Genomic DNA, 19,703 nt, shown 5'->3' with positions numbered 1-19,703 from the left:
AATTTTTAAGACTGTCTGTGGGGAGCCTATGACTGTCTGTTGCCGGCCTAACGCTCCGCGCACACGGATGCAACAGTTGCACGGCGACATTTTTTATCTCTGTCGTGCGTCTAAGGAGTGACGACAGAGATAAAAAATGTCGCCGTGCAACTGTTGCATCCGTGTGCGCGGGCCCTAATTCTGACATGACATGACAGTAGTGACAGCCGTGACAGTACTGACAGCTGTACCTAAACCGAATTGATTTTTTTTGAGGTTAGATGAAATCTATTTTTTATCTATCGTGTCTTGTGCAGTTATAAAATATAATATATTATAATTAGGTACTTACTTTTGTTTTGCCAACGATCACCATGTATTCAATGAAAAACATCATTACTCATGACGGTGACATACTTTTACCAAAGTGCATGTATAACATGAAAAATCTATATAATTTCGACACGACGGCGGATTCGACCGAGGATGAGATTAATATCAATGTTAGAAACCAGGTTATGAAGTTACTACAGGTTTATTTCATGAGTACTTTCTTTCAAACGCTACAAATTTTTAAGGTCTTCTATGTTGGGCATAAGAGGTTAACTAGGTTAATTTAAAATTCTGAACCACTATAGGAAAGTGCACGTAATACGTTTTATATTATATTGATTGTATAAACGTAGTATAGAGTAGACTGACGATGTTTATGATTAGCTTAATATCAAAATCAGGCTGTTGATTGCTCTAGAGTAACTGCTCAAATTATACAGTACTAGCTTTAAAGCGCGCTCGCGCTAGTAAGAGACAAAAAGTAGCCTATGTCACTCTCCATCCCTTCAACTATCTCCACTTAAAAAATCACGTCAATTTGTCGCTCCGTTTTGCCGTGAAAGACAGACAAACGAACAGACATACACACTTTCCCATTTATAATATTAGTATGGAAGTATGGATTTAGCAAGTCACATGTCACCTGTTTATTTATGTGTACTGCCTATTAAAATAATTTTATGTGTATTTAATTGTACATTTAGAATCTCATTACTATTTTTTCTATTTATTATTATAATTTGATTAGGCATCATCAATAAACAAACATATTTACAGATGCCAAGCAAGGAAATGGCTGAATTGGAAGTTAGACAGGATCAACTTTTAAAGAAGCTTGACCTCCTTTATGATCGGATTAAAACAATTAGTTCATTCTGCAATGTAGATCCTACCAAATTTAGCAAATCAAGCATTAAAAAGCCTGTTTTTGTAAGTATAGTCCTAACCTTAAAGTTTTTTGAAGTCTTCTAGGCATACTATAATTTATTGACCACATAATATATGTCAACAAAATTTCATAGTACAAGATTTCTTTTCTACCAATGCTGAACTAATTGTATCGTGCCTAGATTTTTCGAAAGGAACCTAGATCGGTGCAGCCTAGATAAGGTTTAAAACTGATTGGTAACACAGAAACCGTTTTTTTATTTTTAATTAAATATGTATGTTGAACCTATAGCTTTTTTTTAGTGTATTTGAAAAGCGTGTTAATTTGCCCAATATTTATTTGCAGATTGAAATACCAGAGGAAATTATTTTGGTATACAGCCCCGATTGTTTACCCTGGTTTTTGAAAAAGATAGTGAAGGAGTCCTCTCATCCAGTTAATGTATCATGGCATATTCACTCTTCTGTTCCAACCGAAAAGGTGCCAAAGATACAGGCGTTTGTGAAAAGCTTACCAAAACAAGGACTTGTATCCAAAGTCACAATCAGGCTGATATTCAAAAATGGTGAGTTGACTAATTATTAACATAATATTATTATATTCATGCTATTTCTTTTTTACATACATATATACATATAATCACACCTGTATCCCATAAAGGGGTAGGCAGAGCATATGAACAACTAAAGTTTCAGTGCCACTCTTGGCAAAAAGGGGTTGAAAGAAATCCAAATCATGTTTTTCTTTTTTTACTACAAATAAATATCTCTGTATATAATTATTACCGTACCATCAATAAATGTTTGTGAGTTAAAAACTCAAAACATAAGAAAGGATTTTATGTCTCAGGATGATAGAGTTGAATAAACATTTGATCAAGTGCACCAGTATAGAATCACCCGACACCCTCGTAAGAGTAAATAAATAACACTTTTTTTTTTTAGTTTCAGCTGATCCTGAATTGAAGTGGTCCTCTTTGGACATGCCCATTGTTGGAAATGTAAACATTTTAAGATATGTTTCATTGGCTTATCCATCTATTATACCATATGATTCTGACGACTATAATGTAGACAATCTCTTAGATATCTGTCACTTGTTAGAGAGGACACCAGAAAAGAGCAAGGAAACATTGACAAAGAAACTGTTTTCTCAATCCAAGATTTGGATATATAACAATGAATTCTCAATTGTTGATGCTGCTGCTTATAATGTTATTAAACAATGGCAAAATGGTTCAAAATATGCTCCTAAAGATTGGCTGGCAAAATGTGACAAACTATTTTAATTTTTATTTAAATAAAGTAAGCTACCACATTAATACTCACATACATGTTATTGTTTCTATTGTTCTAAAACCAATTTTCCATCTAAAGCCTGACGCCTGACCACAAATATATAGCACGCCTAACGAAGACATTTAACTGTCCGTCGGCGGAAATAATTCGTGTATAGGCGAATTTTGGCATAGTTGTAGGGAATGGTGTTCTAATCCACATACTCAAAGTACTGATGGGTATGGGAGGAGCTAACGGGTGGAGGGGGGTGTAAAGGTCCCTTTTTTTAGTTTTTCGTGCTGTTTATTTGTCTACCCCGAACATTTATATAAATTAATATCGGGTAGTTTTGTGTTGTTTACATCTCCGGTGACATTTTGCTGGGACGTCAGTCTTCCGCGACCACGGCCAGTGCAACCTGGCCGAAACGTTGGGAAAAAAGGTAAAAATAATGTTAATTAATCGCGTTCGACCTGTGTGTGACTTTAAATATGTGTACAAAGCGCGAGAACTTAAAGTGTTATATAGCAAAAAATGTTCTGAAACACAAGTAATCTTCATAAAATTCTCTACAAAAAGTCTTATACACTTTTTATCTGGGACCAATCGTTCATGAGATATGGAAGGGAAAAGATGGACAATAAAGGAATAAACTCATTTGTTTATGAACAATACGTTTATTCTTATAGAGACGCGGTAGCGTGTCAAGCCAGGTTCAAGTAACAAAAGTAGCAAGCAGCACCGTGTGTAATATTACAGGAACCGTTTGGAGCCACATTTGACCCCCTTGTAACTCAAAAACTATTTCACATAAACGTGTTATAATGCAACGTAAAAAGAAACCAACGCGCGTAGTAAAAGTATGAGCTATAAGCGCTCCTCAATAAGCCCGGTACTAGCAGGCCGCCTTAGTGCGTTTTCACATTATCCGATCCGATATGGGATGTCGGAAGGATTTCAATGGCAAAAATCCAAGACGGCGCCTTAAATGTACGGGATAATGTGAAAACGCACTTATCCCGCGCGCGTGCGCAGCCCTTTATAAGCCACCGCGCGGCCGGCGCTCGCTCATCCCTGTCGTCCTCAAAACGTCGACGTAAGACCGCCCCACAAGGATGGGGCGCGACCAGATACAGCCCTCACAGCGCCCAGCGCGGAAGGGGCTACTCACACCCCAGCAGGGGTGTTGAACGACATTACAGCAGCGCTCGCTCAGTTTGTCTCGCGCAGCGATCCGATCACATTGTAGCTGACTTGACGAGCAAAGCATCACGACCGCCCGGTATTGCTTTGATGGGATAAATTCATAAATAAAATTCCTAACTATCTTCCGTCTCTACTTCGATGGGAGCTCCGTTAGTGCATGCCCGAGCATACACCACAGACACTGGAGCAGGCAATTCCTGCTTTTCGGCAGCCGCATCGCACCCCACACCCAGTCTTGCATCGGCAAAATATAGTTTTGAGAATGGAGTCAGGTGCCACTGGGTCGTTGGTTGTCACTGGCTTTAATATGCCATCGCCTCTTCTAGTTCATCCCCATTCAGTAGGTGGTAAATAAATTGTACGTTAAATACAAAATATTTGTACGCCTGCTTGAATATTGAATGCACGTGCTAAACTTACCTCTATTTTAGGAAAATTTTACTTGTTGAATCCGAAAAAAAAGGCGTACAAATATTTTTGTATTTAACGTACAATTTATTTACCACCTACTGAATGGGGATGAACTAGAAGAGGCGATGGCATATTAAAGCCAGTGACAACCAATGACCCAGTGGCACCTGACTCCATTCTCAAAACTATATTTTGCCGATGCAAGACTGGGTGTGGGGTGCGATGCGGCTGCCGAAAAGCAGGAATTGCCTGCTCCAGTGTCTGTGGTGTATGCTCGGGAGCATGCACTAACAGAGCTCCCATCGAAGTAGAGACGGAAGATAGTTAGGAATTTTCATCATACAATCACGCCTGTATCCCATAAAGGGGTAGGCAGAACACATGAAACTACTAAAGCTTCAGTGCCACTCTTGGCAAATAAGGGGTTGAAAGAAAACGAAACTTTGGTTAAATGGGTTAAATTGTGGCGTAGGCGAGAGGCTGGCAACCTGTCACTGCAATGTCACAGTTAGGAATTTTATTTATGAATTTATCCCATCAAAGCAATACCGGGCGGTCGTGATGCTTTGCTCGTCAAGTCAGCTACAATCTTTGAGTAATTATGTTAACTAGAGAGGGCACCTCAACTTGATTTTGTGTAACAACACTTAGAGCTGATCAGCACAAACGCGCTTAGTCTGTGCCGAACGGCTGTGGTAGATTGACGTATCGCAATGCGTCATGTGTAGTGAGGTACTGCACAAACTGCTCAGGAAAATCTAACAAAAGCTAAGGAGTGACTTTTCATATGTAGGTTTACTGCATTTTTGTTTAAACACGCTTACTTTTTAAAAAATGTATCAATATAAACTCATGCCGAAGCGCCATGTTGCGGCGGCCATGTTTCGTTGAAACCAAAGAGTAAAAAATGCAACAAAAACAGACGTGACAATATCGCAAGTTAGTTCAAGTTTCCTATCATACATTAAATTATATATATTTATCGACGCAAAAAAGGTTATTTAATTATTATTGTCAGAATTGCACAGTTTTCCGACATGTCGGTCTATAACAGATTCTCAATACGCGTGTCGAATTTCATGTGAGTATGTAAATGTAAGTGCAGTACCTAACCTGCCTGAATGAATTTGGGTAGGTAGACGGTCAAGCAAATTATGAGAGTATAAAAACGCGCGAAATTCAAATTTTCTATGGGACGATAAACCCGCGCCCATACGCCCCGCCTTCAGCTTACAGGCAACGTTCGTTGTTTGCTATGATCGGATACGCGGATCGCTGCGCGAGACAAACTGAGCGAGCGCTGCTGTAATATCGTTCAACACCCCTGCTGGGGTGTGAGTAGCCCCTTCCGCGCTGGGCGCTGTGAGGGCTGTATCTGGTCGCACCCCATCCTTGTACGTGGGGCGGTCTTACGTCGACGTTTTGAGGACGACTGGGATGAGCGAGCGCCGGCCGCGCGGTGACTTATAAAGGGCTGCGCGCGCGCGCGGGGTAAGTGTGTTTTCACATTATCCGATCCGATATCGGAAGTAGGACCGATATACCGTACATTTAAGGCGCCGTCTTGGATTTTTGCCTTTGAAATCTTTCTGACATCCGATATCGGATCGGATAATGTGAAAACGCACTAAGGCGGGCTGCTAGTACCGGGCTTATTGAGGAGCGCTTATAGCTCATACTTTTACTACGCGCGTTGGTTTCTTTTTACGTTGCATTGCATTATAACACGTTTATGTGAAATAGTTTTTGAGTTACAAGGGGGTCAAATGTGGCTCCAAACGGTTCGTGTAATATTACACACGGTGCTGCTTGCTACTTTTGTTACTTGAACCTGGCTTGACACGCTACCGCGTCTCTATAAGAATAAACGTATTGTTCATAAACAAATGAGTTTATTCCTTTATTGTCCATCTTTTCCCTTCCATATCTCATGAACGATTGGTCCCAGATAAAAAGTGTATAAGACTTTTTTGTAGAGAATTTTATGAAGATTACTTGTGTTTCAGAACATTTTTTGCTATGTGCCACAGTTTAAGAGTCATTCGCGAAAAGCTAAAAAAAGGGACCTTTACACCCCCCTCCACCCGTTAGCTCCTCCCCTACCCATCAGTACTTTGAGTATGTGGATTAGAACACCATTCCCTACAACTATGCCAAAATTCGCCTATACACGAAATATTTCCCGCGAGATAGGCTTCATTGAGTGTGCTAATATGACTAAGCGGCATGTTGCGGAATTTCATTAGAACTATTATCTTTTTTTTTATACCACGTCGGTGGCAAACAGGTATACGGCCCGCCTGATGGAAAGCGGTCACCGCAACCTATGGACGCCCGCAACTCAAGGGGTGTCACGTGCGGGTTGCCGACCCATTAGAAACTTGTACACTCCTTTTTTGAAGGACCCCATACTGTAGTTCATCGGGAATACCTCGACAGGGAGCTCATTCCACAGCCGGAGCGTTTGTGGGAGGAAATTCCTCTGAAACCTTGCGCTGCGCAACTGCGCTGCTGCTTACGGTGCGCGACCATTTAGGTTGTAAGGTGTGTGGATGAGCGCCCTGTCGATGGCGAGCGGTGCGATGATGAAATCTTCATACTAAACTGAACTGTCACCACATACATCAGAATAACAGCGGCCTCTTGACAATAGTCATATATTTCTGATCAGGCTTTACTACATCAACTAAGCACTATCCCAATATTATTGTTATAGTTAATAATTTGTTCTACTTTAGAAGTAAACTCAAAAAAATAATTATTAAATGTGTCTATGTAACTATTAGCCACACAGGTTCTAACTCCATCCTCTTAGTTATAAATTTTATACTAAAATAAATAATTATACTTTAGATGTAAATATACACAGTAACATGGTGACGTGTGGCTAAGTTGTTTTCAAACAACACAATGCTTGTTTAGATGTTTTCAGTCAAATGAAATAGTAAATCCGATAATGCCGAAAGGGTGCTGATCCGTTGTGTCTAAACTAGCACTTACCTATATAGCCCTATAGCAAAGACCTATGTAGTTCCGTATAGACAGATCATCATTTACTTGCCCTTTAGCGCAATAGATCTTCCTTCCTCTCTATCGGCCGTCATTTCCATATTAATATCTTTCACTCTCATATAATTCTTCACACATTCGATCCATATTTTCTTAGGCCTTCCAATCTTCTGTGGAATACCCTTGTATCCATTCACCTTTTCATATTTACCAATTGTTTTGTACTAATCTACTTCCTCTTACCTTCTCTGGTGAGTATTATATTCTTTGCTTCTCTGTCACTGGTGCTACCTACTCTCAGACTTCCTCTTATATTTATACAGATTCCGTATAGATAGACAGATAGTCTAAGAAAATAAAGTACCTTGGAAAGCATCAAGAATAATTTTTAAGAAAAAAAAACCGCCGCCTTTGGGGTTCTGTTGAAAGCTACTTGCGAATGTTGGATTATGTAGAAATGTGTAGGTATTTTTTAAAACTGCTTTTAATACTTTAATTATTTGATGGCAACACAAATGAATATACGTATATCGTTAAGGTTTGAGGAGTTTCCTCAACCCTCATGAATCCGATTACTTATAAGAAATCGAAACTTGACAAAATTTGACTTGAAAACTCAATATTCTTAACAAACATAACGAAATAAATGTCACTGTTCTGAACTTAAATGCATGCTATTCTTATAAAAATACCAAAATCACTATAAGTGTGCCGTTCAGATTTAAGGAGTTCCGATCTCATCTTCATCAGCAGTTCCACTGCACCAAATATCACTGTTCTGGACGTAAGTGCATGCTGCTCTTATAAAAATACCAAAGTCACCATAAGTGTGCCGTTCAGATTTGAGGAGTTCGGTTCTGACCATCATCAGCAGTTCCACTGCACCAAATGTCACTATTCTGGACGTAAGTGCATGCTGTTCTCATAAAAATACAAAAGCCACTATAAGCGTGCCGTTCAGATTTGAGGAGTTCCGTTCTGACCATCATCAGCAGTTATCTAGTTGCGTCGTGTAGTTGCGTCTAGTCGTGTCTATTCTTCCGGAAAACGCGAATTTTCGAGTTTTCATGAGTTTTTCTTTCGCGTTAGTAAACGTAAAATATGGTCGTTAATTTCGCAGCGCGTGCATCGATTCCGCTTAGCTCAGTCGTACGAGGTCGGTCTAATGTACGCAGATAGATCGTAGGTGTCAGGGTTTCGAATCCCGGCCAGAAATTAAGTTTTTGTTTTTGTATTTATAAGATTTTTTTTTTTATCTAAAGACGTGATATATTAAAATAGAACCGAGCGAAGCTCGGTCGCCCAGATATGATTTACTGATCCGACGACTTCAAGTCGCTGGGTCTGAATGGTATTTCATAGAAATACATAGAAAACCATAAACCCTAATTGACGCGACGACACGACATCGACATAAAGTCGAGCTCAGTAACGCGTTGCCGGTTTAACTTTGGTATAAGCGAAATAAAGAAAACAACAAATATTTATGCTACAATTCTGTATTGTTACAAAGTAAACATCCAAATATTGAAAGGTTCAATAAGGGAATTTTCGCCCAAATAATGGCACCTGATATATTTTGTATGGCAATTACGAACGAAATACAGTCTTTATAGTGCCATTCCTATCCACAAGTATAATATAGGTGTCTGCAGTAGAGTTGAGGTCAACGTTACACACTACTAAGATTAAAATTGCAAAAACATAGCAAGGAATAAATGAGTAGATAATTATGGTGGTAATGAGAATAGCACTTCACTCCGATGTGTAACGGAATGTCGCTCTGACGCAGTGTTGCCATGTTCAAACAACGAGCCGATGACCGCGAAAGTAAGGACTGCCTAAATGGGATCTGCAAGATAATGGAATAACAGTAGTTGAGAAAAATTGAAGGAACGAAATTAGAACATTATTTTAAAATTTCACTGTAATAACATGACATGGTGTGATCGCGACCTCCACTCTGATGCTAATACTTATAGCAGCGTTGCTTGTATACGTCGTTCATAATATTTCATAATCATAAAACCTTTACAATCTACTAAAGCTGTAAAAAACTTAAAACTGGTCCATTGATCAATTACTTAGTTATCAAAATGTAAATCAATATAAAGTGGAAAAACATAATACACAAGTGCATCTTAATTTCTGTATATATCACTAACAATGCTTTATTATATGTTTGAGTGAATTTAACACTTTCCTAAATAATGAACAACTAACTTGAATTTACATGTAGTAAAAGTCAAAGTTTTAATATTGAAAATTATATTACAATAGATCACAGTTATTTTAATAAAGTTGTGCCTAGTCTTCAAGCTTGTTCTTAAACTAAATGCATGCTGCCTTATGTATAATACTAATTTTATTTACATAAATCGGAGTTATCATTCTAAAATTATCAGTCGATTTCTTTAAATTTCTTTGCTCCATATAAAAACGTTAAGAAATTAACCTAAATTATGTATCAATATTATACCTTATAACATAAATTACGCAACTATTTTAACTGTCAATCAATACTGTTCATTTTATTCAAGAGATAGGCAAGGATATTGCGCAGGTAAATAGGTTCAATGGAATTAAGTTTATTAAAAGGATGTACACGCTCTTTGCGTTCTTAAATCACCACATTTATTTGAGTCAGATTTAATAATTTTATTTCAGTTTTCGTTTTCTCCGGAGAAAACCAAAATTTGCTAAAATAATATAAGTACAAAAAGTAAAGCTCTCAGTATATGTAAGAGTAGTTTGACTAAAAGCTGTAGCGAGGTTAACATTGTTGGTCGCTATAGGAATTAGTGGTGTGTGTAATACACACTAGGTGTAAAAATAAACTAAACTAAAATAAGGCATACGTCAAATATTTGAAATGGTTACGTAAATTTACGTACTATCGATTATTGATTCCGTATTTAGAGTTATGCCCCAATGCTTCCAATGGTAAATATTGACATTATGGAATTATGTGACTCAATTAAATATTTTTTTTATTATAATTAATATTTAACTTTTATTAAAATGTAAGTACATCATATTCATGAAGTGACGTTAGTTGTCAGTAAAGTCGTGTTTAATGTGAATTGCTAATATTTATTTTTCGTGCAAGAATAAATTGCGATAGCTATTTTTTTTTAAACTTGGATTATGGCAACAAGTCTGTCTACACAGATAACCGACACCATGTTTTCGAGATTTATGAAATCCGCAACCTATAAATGTTGAGAACGTTCAAAAATATTAATTAAAAATTAAGTTAATAGGACTATACATTTGTTTAGAGCTTAATAAAGTGTTGCGTCGGTTGTGTGAGTTGATAGACCTTATTTAATCTAGCTATTTGTTGCGACGTTATGATCTATTGAATCACAACTACTTATATTTGTGTATTCGCGTTGATTTCATTATATCATCACACAATAAATAGGTCTTTATTATTAACACCGTAATTAATAGTTTGATATAACGAGATCTCTAAAATTTTGCTATCAATATAACATTGGTCGTTCTAATATTTTTAATAATTAAATTTATAATTTATATTTACTTAAGAACACATTACTTCCATTTTTCTAGTACACACAGCTGCAGTATTGTAGTTAGACAGATACAGTGGTAAAAACAATCTAGACACAAATTTAGCTTTGTAAAGATCATTTTTAGCAGGTTATCTGGAATGCTTCTGACTGACTGTGTATACAGATCTAGCGAGACACGTATTTATAATATCAACAAAAGTTGTTATTTTATAATGAAGACTCACATTTCATCATTCATACTCACGCGTCTAGTACATCTAAAAGGCGCTCGAGTTAAGTCACTAGATCTGTCGTTAACAAATTTATTTAACAGCTACCATTTCTAATGCTTATTTTATAACTGATATGTACATTGTGAATGAATGAAATAAGTAAATAGATAATTGGGAATGGGCAGTGACCGTTACATTATATGTGCACGGCGGTCGCGAGCTCAGGCTCGAGCGGCTCGCACGACCGCTGTCATACGAAGGAGGAGAAGCCGGGCAGCGGCGCCCGGGAGCGCGCCATGTTGTTCATGACGATCTGGCCGCCGTTGAGGCTGACCACGGCGCTGCCCTCGGGCTCAGAGTCCGTGTAGCTGGAGTAGTTGCGCACGGGCCGCTGCCGCTTCCACGACTGCCGGAGCGTGTCGTTCACGTTCGCGTAGTGGTTCACGAACGAGTGCGGCTCCGATCTAACGCTTTCGTTATCGCTCTCCGAATTCTGCATGGGGAAATAAAGACGATGCATTAATGCTGGGTGTTTAAAGTGCATTCACATTTTGCTCAGTTTTGAGTCAGCAATATATAATTTGCCTTAGAGTGAACAGTTTTTTTTAGTTTTGGATGCAATCTGCTCCGACTTAAGCGGAAAAAATATCGAAACCTAATGTGAACGTGCACAGTTCAAATAAGTACATAAATAAACGTCGAGTTGTACAAATGCACAGGAAGCCTAATTTACTTTGGAATTTATTTAAAGCCAATTCTAGTTATCTTTTTAGAAAATGAAGTGCTAATTAATTAATATTTTTATCAAAATATAACATTCATATTTTTTTTACAAAAAACGTTAAATTAAGCATACCAACATCTAAATAGCGGGAAACGAAGGAGGCGCAGCATCGATATAGGTATATATTTACAAACTTACAAAGAGGAATAAAAACTGGTGAATCTAACACAACGATGTACTCGTAGCTCAGTACACTGCGATTGCGACCTACTATTAACAGTGCTCAATAAAAGCGTGACGAAAAAGCTAGAGAGTCATATTTACCATCACGATTCCCGACGAGGGTATGCAAAAATAAAGCGTTTAGTCACACGTGTGGGGTATTCAAACGACGCTAATTTTAATGGTGATCACCTGGGAGTCGGAGGAGCTCATCTCGGAGGGCTTCTCGGTGAGCGAGGAGTCGTCGGGGTTCTCGTCGTAGGCGCGCAGGCTCTCCTCGTCGCTGTGGTAGGCCACGGACGCGGGCGACGGCCGCGGCGGAGACTTGCCCAGCTGCGGCGCCTGCTTGCGGCGCAGCGTGCCCGCGCCCGCGCCCGCGCCCGCCGACGTGGCCGAGTTGGCGCGCGAGCGGTACAGGTCCAGCGCCAGCGACCCGCGCTCGTCCGTCGACCCCGCCAGCGACTCCTCCAGAGTCTTCTGCGCTTCTTCTGTACGAAAACAAACAGACCGAACTTTACTTAACTATACTAGCACTTTTAACTGTACCGATAACGATTGGCCGTGAATTGTGTCTGCAGGATGATATTGTGTACACGTTAGTCGACATCTTTGGTGTTCAACGAGAAGAAATAGCCCACTGAAGACATTATCCCACGAAATGTGTCTTAAGCGACGTTGGATGAAGTGTTTAACAAGTACTCACTTTTGTACTTGTAGCTCTTGCTCTTCACGCAAAGTATGGCTATCACCATAATAATGATGACCACGGAAGCGGCCGCCAGCGCCACCACGAACCACGTGCGGCGGTAGACCGGCGGGTACTGCAGGTACCCGTACTCCAAGTATAGCTTCGACGGGGTCACGATGACCTTCTCGTTGTACGCCGGGTTGCTGATGCCATACATGTTGTATGCTATCACTCGGATATTATACGCAGTGGAGGGTAGCAGACTTTGGTATGATATTGTGAATTCCTCTAACATTCCGTTGCTAGTTCGCGTGATTGTTTCCCATCTCGTATCATCTGAAATGTAGTCGGATTTAGATTATCTTCGGAATTCGTTTTTAAGGAACCAAATAATAGAGGTAAAATATATGTATGTATGTACATTTTTTAGGCTATGTGCAAGTTATATTAGGATTAGTCTAATGTGTGGCCAGGTACACTAGAAACTTACAGGCTTGCCACGTTTCCTTGGCTGCAGCAAAAAATAAAATCGGTAATGAAATAAATAATTAAGTAGCAATACTCTTTAACATGTTAAATATTGTTTTGATGTGTGTCACCAAGTACGACAAATCGCCGAGGCGCGTCCATCCCTCTTTACCGAGTTAACAATGTGATATGCTATCCCTTTCACGTAAACGACTAGGCATGGGGCCATGTTAGTTTATGTCTGTTGCGGGAACTTCGTACTGCCGTTCGTACCATGTGCTACCATTTTATGAAATATAAAAGAAAGCAGATTTGTAATAGTGAATAATTATCTAGAATCTGTAGAGTCTGTAGTGGTATTTAGTTCATTGATTAATTTAGAATATTTAGTTGGTTATTTAACTTAGTAAACGTAAGTAAAAATGCACAGTTTAGTTATTAATTACTAGAATGATTTTTATTGAGATGCTATCACAATTATCATCCTCCTTGCGTTATCCCGGCATCGGCATTCGCCACGGCTCATGGGAGCCTGGGGTCCGCTTTGGAAACTACTACCAAGATTTGGCGTAGGCACTAGTTTTATGAAAGCGACTGCCATCTGACCTTCCAACCCGAAGGGTAACTAGGCCTTATTATAATTTAATTATAATATTATAATTTGTTGCAAAACAAATTCACCACAGTACTGGTACCGGTACCATTGTCTATAATAGACATGTCCCATTCCCATCCCTACTGCTAATCATAAAGGCGCGCCATTATTTGAAACGACCAATGGCAGCACCGTGCGCGCCCGCCTCTCCCCGCAAGGATTGGTGATTTGCGTCTCGAACAATATCGCTTGCATTTGGCTTCTAGTGGGGTGTTCTGTGGTGTAAGTATAGAAACTGAATATAAGTACAGTCAGCAACAAAGATATGAATACGGTCAAAGTGTAAAAATATGCACAGGACCTTATTGTACAGGCAATAAAGTCCAGTATTTCTAAATATGTTGGCACTTAAATGTATTGATTTTCTAAATGCTGACTACATGTAGGCGTTTAAATTAAGGCGGAAACAATAACAATAGAAATCATATGTCCATTTTGTACAGTTTAACCGTCTTACCTATTCATAAAAACTGAATTAGTTAAATCATGTTTTATTCCTTCGTTTCTATAGTCTGTATCTTTAGGTATTTATATAATGTAAACAAACTCTACCCTCGAAAGGCTTTTAAACCACTCGAGGGTAAATAAAACCAAGGATGACTTATATGTGTAGGATTGACAATCTTCATACTAGTAATCGTATCTCAATTTTTTAGCGCCAAATATTAAATACTATCATAAGTACACTGATGTTGTCTACAAATTTCTTTTTTTTTTTCAAAATGTGTATTGTCGTGATATCAATATCATCATATTAAAATAAAGAAAGATGTCATTTGTTCTTATAAAAAATAAAAACACGCATAAATTTTGCCACTTCCAGGCTGCGAAAGAGCGCTATCTAGTTTTATTCCCTAAAAGGCCCATACATTTGAGGGATACACTTTTTTTGTATGGGCTTTTCAGTCCCGGTATATATCGTCCTTGTCATCACACTGCCAAATAAGAAGGTTCAACGTAAGTCACTCAGTGACCATCCGATTTTGTGTTCGGGCGGTTAATTGACAAAAGTTGTAACTAGCCGAAAATGTAAATAAAATTTGTTTACTTTTTTAGTACCTAAAAGTACAGAATATACAGTTCAACGAGTGTGGAGCGTCGGGGTGCGTATGTAACAACACAACACGTCGCAGGTGTCCATAATTGACAACGTTTCAAAATTTTCAATGTCCCTAAATCGAAAACCATTTCGAGATATACGCCTGTAGATCACAAAAATGACGGAGACGAATAACGCCCTAAAATAATAACGAAATGTGTTAAATAGGATACGCATTTCTAATAGGCTAGTTTCCTACTAGTCGAATCGGCTTCTTTTTATGAACGGTCAAAACGATTTGTTTGTATCTGTAACTGTCAAAATATTTTATTTGAAGTATAAGAAACTAGCCCGTTCCCCGTGCGAGGCGGGAACGGATCTCGGCCGGCGCGGCGCTACTCGTACATACCCTTCTTCCTCGCTTCGATGTAGTAGCCGAGCAGCGGGCCGCGGCCGGAGGCGGCGTTGGCCCAGGCGAGGTGCAGCGCGGCGGGCTGGGGCGCGAGCGCGAGCGCGCGCGGCGTGGCGGGCGAGCCGGGCTGCGGGCCGGTGCGCGCGCGCGCCTCGCCCGCCGGCCCGGCGCCCAGCGTGACGCCGCGCACGGAGAAGCGGTACTCCACCTCCTCCTCCAGCCCGCCCACGGCCAGCCGCCGCTCCGTCACCTTCTGCTTCACTTGCTTGCTCAGCTCTGAAACGATACCTATTTTCACACCGTTTCGGAAAGGGTTCTTTTCTTCCCCGCTAGGAGGGAGCGAAGTGGCACTTTTCCGTTCGGGTGCCGTAGCCGAATGGCATTTCTGCGACGCGAAACGAAAACGAAACGCCGCGAAAAATAGTCTGGCTCGGTCGCGCTAATACGCAAGAGCGATAGAGATAGATATCAACGAAAGTTTCGTTTCGTGAGCGTTTCGTAAGCGTTCGTGCCATTCGGCTACGTACCCTGGAACACCTTTTTTTTGTTTATATAACTTTTATTTTTTGTGTGTTTATATAAAATATTATTATATATAAATTTCCTCAAAGGTGATGTAAAAATAGTATATTATGTAACATGGTAGCAAAATTATTTCCACCTTGGGTGTTAATTGCTCAAAGGTTAACTGGAAGAAATCCCTTGAAGGGATAAGTTCGCCTTGTACTTGTAATAAGCTCTTTTTCCTGTGTGTTGTATTATTTTCTGGTACAATAAAGTGTTTTACTACTACTACTACTTAATACTGGAGTCCCTTACTATGCTCAGGATTCAATAAACGCCCTCGCCATAAATATGTCATTTTGCTCCCTTGTTCCACCATGCCGGCGAGGTTGTCCACGATGATGTCGTATCGATTAAGGAGATGTTGCGCGGCGCCGTCGGCAGGCCCCGGTGGGTACTTACGTTCATCCTGCTCGATGGTTTCATAAGTGACCAGATAGCACTGTATGAGTCCGTTGTGGCGGTACGGCGCCTCCCAGGAGACGACGAGGCTGTTCATGGTGATGTCGGTGAAGGTGATGTTGCGCGGTGCCGTCGGCAGGCCCCGGTGGGTACTTACGTTCATCCTGCTCGATGGTTTCATAAGTGACCAGATAGGACTGTATGAGTCCGTTGCGGCGGTACGGCGCCTCCCAGGAGACGACGAGGCTGTTCATGGTGATGTCGGTGAAGGTGATGTTGCGCGGTGCCGTCGGCAGGCCCCGGTGGGTACTTACGTTCATCCTGCTCGATGGTTTCATAAGTGACCAGATAGGACTGTATGAGTCCGTTGCGGCGGTACGGCGCCTCCCAGGAGACGACGAGGCTGTTCATGGTGATGTCGGTGAAGGTGATGTTGCGCGGTGCCGTCGGCAGGCCCCGGTGGGTACTTACGTTCATCCTGCTCGATGGTTTCATAAGTGACCAGATAGGACTGTATGAGTCCGTTGCGGCGGTACGGCGCCTCCCAGGAGACGACGAGGCTGTTCATGGTGATGTCGGTGAAGGTGATGTTGCGCGGTGCCGTCGGCAGGCCCCGGTGGGTACTTACGTTCATCCTGCTCGATGGTTTCATAAGTGACCAGATAGGACTGTATGAGTCCGTTGCGGCGGTACGGCGCCTCCCAGGAGACGACGAGGCTGTTCATGGTGATGTCGGTGAAGGTGATGTTGCGCGGTGCCGTCGGCAGGCCCCGGTGGGTACTTACGTTCATCCTGCTCGATGGTTTCATAAGTGACCAGATAGGACTGTATGAGTCCGTTGCGGCGGTACGGCGCCTCCCAGGAGACGACGAGGCTGTTCATGGTGATGTCGGTGAAGGTGATGTTGCGCGGCGCCGTCGGCAGGCCCCGGTGGGTACTTACGTTCATCCTGCTCGATGGTTTCATAAGTGACCAGATAGGACTGTATGAGTCCGTTGCGGCGGTACGGCGCCTCCCAGGAGACGACGAGGCTGTTCATGGTGATGTCGGTGAAGGTGATGTTGCGCGGCGCCGTCGGCAGGCCCTGGTGCGTGCGCACTAAGATGGACGTGGAGCGCGGCCCGTCGCCGGCCGGGTTGAATGCAAGGACCTGTTACAAGTCATATTTTCATGATAAACCTTTGAAAAGAGCCTTATTAAGTACTTTAGGTAGCAGAAAACACTATAAATCATAGTAGTCACATTTATCAGTATCAAGACGCTTTTTATGTTTGAGAAATTGCTGGCCAGTACAAAGACTTTTACATCGGATGAAAGCGGTTGACGAGCTATTTTTAGTATTTAGTGCGGCATATGATTGCGCGTGTGGCCTAAGAATGAATGAAATACCTGAATACGATACTGCGTGAACTTATCGAGGAAGACCAGAGAATGTGATGTTGCGGTGGCAGCGACGACCTCTATCTCTTCTTCGGCTTTGCGGCCAGGCTCGGGTTCTTCAGGAGACTCGGTCATTAAGTAGAAGATCTAGAGAAGAAAATAAAATACAATTACTGCTCCGCAGGGCTAAGATGGACGGCTGTCTATCATTTGTCACCATGTGTGTTACGTTCTAACAAGTATGTGTAGGTGTAGGTGCGAAAGTAATCTGAATTGTCTATATATTAAATTATTTTGGATCTTAATTTACTTTATAATTTACGTTTTTTTTTTTTTTGGTGAAGGAAAACATCGTGAGGAAACCTGACTAATTCCAATAAAGTCTAGTTTACCCTTCGGGTTGGAAGGTCAGATGGCAGTCGCTTTCGTAAAAACTAGTGCCTACGCCAAATCTTGGGATTAGTTGTCAAAGCGGACCCCAGGCTCCCATGAGCATGAGGATGATGATTATTTTTTAAAATCTGGTGTGTACGGTACCTTGTACCCGAGCAGGTCGCCGTTCTGCTGCGCTCGCAGCGGCGGCTGCCAGGCGAGCGCCACCTCGGTGGGCGACAGCGGCTCGGCGCGCACGCCGCGCGGCGGCGCCGTGGGCACGGCCTCGCCCACCCACACCACCGCCGGCGTGCCGCTCGGGCCCGCGCCCTGCGAGTTCACCGCGCACACGCTGATCTCGTAGTTGCGGTCCACCGCCAGCTCTGTCAGCACCACTTCTTCGCTCTGCGAGTCACAAACAATAATGTACCGAGCGATTTAGATGATGATACGTTTTAGAGACCGGTTTCGAGAGGAAATAGAGCATGAGACTTCAAAGTCAAGACAGAGAATCAAACTTATTTTTTTGAATATTACATAAAATAATATTGTTCGATTTTCCGCCGTTCTATAATATTATACGCATCTTTTGCATTATAAATAATAATGGCTTGCTAGCCGCACAGTCTAACCTGGGTGGGTTTAAGTCTAGTCGGGCTTCTATAATTATTCTAGTTCCGGACTAGATCTCAAACCCACTACTTTTCTATGTTAATAAAGCTCTAATATATATGTTAGTAAGGCTTCCAGAGCTCAACGAGGGTGCGGTGTGCTGGTGACGGAAGGACCTAGGACCAAATTTGTTCCGTCTATCGTCCTTTGAGTCGTCGGCAACCCAAACCCTCCTTAGAACTTGTACACTCTTTTTTGCCGTGTTGAGTACACACACACACAAACACAGCAAAAATGAGTGTACAAGTTTCTAATGGGTTAGCAACGCGCACGTGACACTCCTTGAGTTACAGGCGTCCATAAGTGACTGTGACCGCTTTCCATCAGGCGGACCGTATCCTTGTTTGCCACCGATGTAGTATAAAAAAAGCTCTTTGATCACAAATAGACTAGTTACCTTAATGCCGGGCACTTCTTGTTTCATAGTGTGGTGTAGCGGCGTGGGGAAGTCGGTGAGGGGCTGGTAATAGACGCGGTAGCCGCCGGTCTGCGTGTCGCCGCTCCAGTATTGCTCGGTGAGCGGAGTCCATTGCACTCGGACGCTGCTCGGCGTTATCGGGACCACGTGAAGTTTTTCTATGGCTTTGCTTGGGGCTATAAATAATGCAAAATGAGTGTCAATGCTCTGTGTATTGAATGGTATCTAATACACCCTGAAAAATGGTAAATTGAATTTATATACAGTGACATATAACATGTATAGCATTCTTACTAGAAGTTGGACTTAGTAGAGCTTCAATAGCGTTACTATAGCAACTGGGCGCAATGTCATTGATGACGCGAATATAAAACTTATAAGACGTGTACCTACTGGTTCATCCTGCCATGGTGTAGGACGTCGACGAAGTAGTGGGGACGCATCTATGATTTACAAATTCAAGTCATCATAAATGTCAAACTGTTTGCTTTTTCTACAAATAAAAAATATGATATGAAAGCCTATTTAATATAGATTATGAATAATATAACTTTTATCCACCTTTACTAACGTTAAGTTTTAGAAAATAAACCTTTAAGCCGCGCGGCGTCGGGACGCCGCGAGCGTAATTTTAAAAAACTCTATTAGAACCCGTTTAGCTATTAGGTCATGTTTAGTATCGTTTTCGAGTAAATAAATAACGTAGAATTTAGTTTTGGTACTAAAATGACCATTTAATGTTAAATGAAATTAAAAAAAAAAATGTTTTTTCTGTGAGTTGCAAATTCAAGTCACCATATTTAAATGTCAAACGGTTTGCTTTTTCTATAAA

The 19,703-nt window shown here is 41.2% G+C and overlaps 2 protein-coding genes across 6 annotated transcripts in view; one reads left to right on the top strand and one right to left on the bottom strand.

The window, feature by feature from the left end:
* The first annotated feature begins 209 nt into the window (after nt 1-209).
* LOC125228213 lies at nt 210-2,532 on the top strand. 5 transcript variants are annotated; one of them, XM_048132692.1, is made up of 4 exons: nt 210-255; nt 1,090-1,242; nt 1,547-1,766; nt 2,146-2,532. In XM_048132692.1, exons 2-4 carry the CDS (start codon nt 1,090-1,092, stop codon nt 2,487-2,489), a joined length of 717 nt encoding a protein of 238 aa, XP_047988649.1. In that variant the 5' UTR covers nt 210-255; the 3' UTR covers nt 2,490-2,532. The 5 variants fall into 5 exon arrangements, with proteins under 5 accessions (XP_047988649.1, XP_047988650.1, XP_047988648.1 ...); XM_048132693.1 differs by having other exon boundaries at nt 238-323; XM_048132691.1 differs by lacking the exon at nt 210-255 and adding an exon at nt 262-482.
* A 6,055-nt stretch (nt 2,533-8,587) lies between these two features.
* The window catches only part of LOC125227878 (protein sidekick), an 84,190-nt gene continuing 73,074 nt past the window's right edge, over nt 8,588-19,703 (bottom strand). The window contains exons 21-28 of the mRNA XM_048132256.1: nt 18,851-19,047; nt 17,947-18,186; nt 17,419-17,556; nt 16,972-17,179; nt 15,061-15,339; nt 12,505-12,825; nt 11,994-12,289; nt 8,588-11,348 (exon numbers count right to left, since the gene is read on the bottom strand). Coding sequence (XP_047988213.1) covers nt 11,106-11,348; nt 11,994-12,289; nt 12,505-12,825; nt 15,061-15,339; nt 16,972-17,179; nt 17,419-17,556; nt 17,947-18,186; nt 18,851-19,047 — 1,922 coding nt within the window. The 3' untranslated portion in view covers nt 8,588-11,105. The remainder of the gene's footprint in view (nt 11,349-11,993; nt 12,290-12,504; nt 12,826-15,060; nt 15,340-16,971; nt 17,180-17,418; nt 17,557-17,946; nt 18,187-18,850; nt 19,048-19,703) is intronic.

The sequence above is a fragment of the Leguminivora glycinivorella genome, chromosome 7 (genome assembly GCF_023078275.1).
Source record: "Leguminivora glycinivorella isolate SPB_JAAS2020 chromosome 7, LegGlyc_1.1, whole genome shotgun sequence".
In the NCBI taxonomy this organism is placed as follows: domain Eukaryota; kingdom Metazoa; phylum Arthropoda; class Insecta; order Lepidoptera; family Tortricidae; genus Leguminivora; species Leguminivora glycinivorella.
The sequence above is the reverse complement of the archived record's forward strand: the minus strand, read 5'-3'. Positions and strand labels throughout refer to the sequence as shown.

Excerpts from the sequence above, each read along its gene's own strand:
- LOC125228213 (XM_048132689.1), top strand. The coding sequence starts at position 354 with ATGTATTCAATGAAAAACATCATTACTCATGACGGTGACATACTTTTA. Across the intron at positions 513-1,089 it reads AGGTTATGAAGTTACTACAG|ATGCCAAGCAAGGAAATGGC; the intron begins GTTTATTTCATG and ends ACATATTTACAG. Across the intron at positions 1,767-2,145 it reads CAGGCTGATATTCAAAAATG|TTTCAGCTGATCCTGAATTG; the intron begins GTGAGTTGACTA and ends TTTTTTTTTTAG.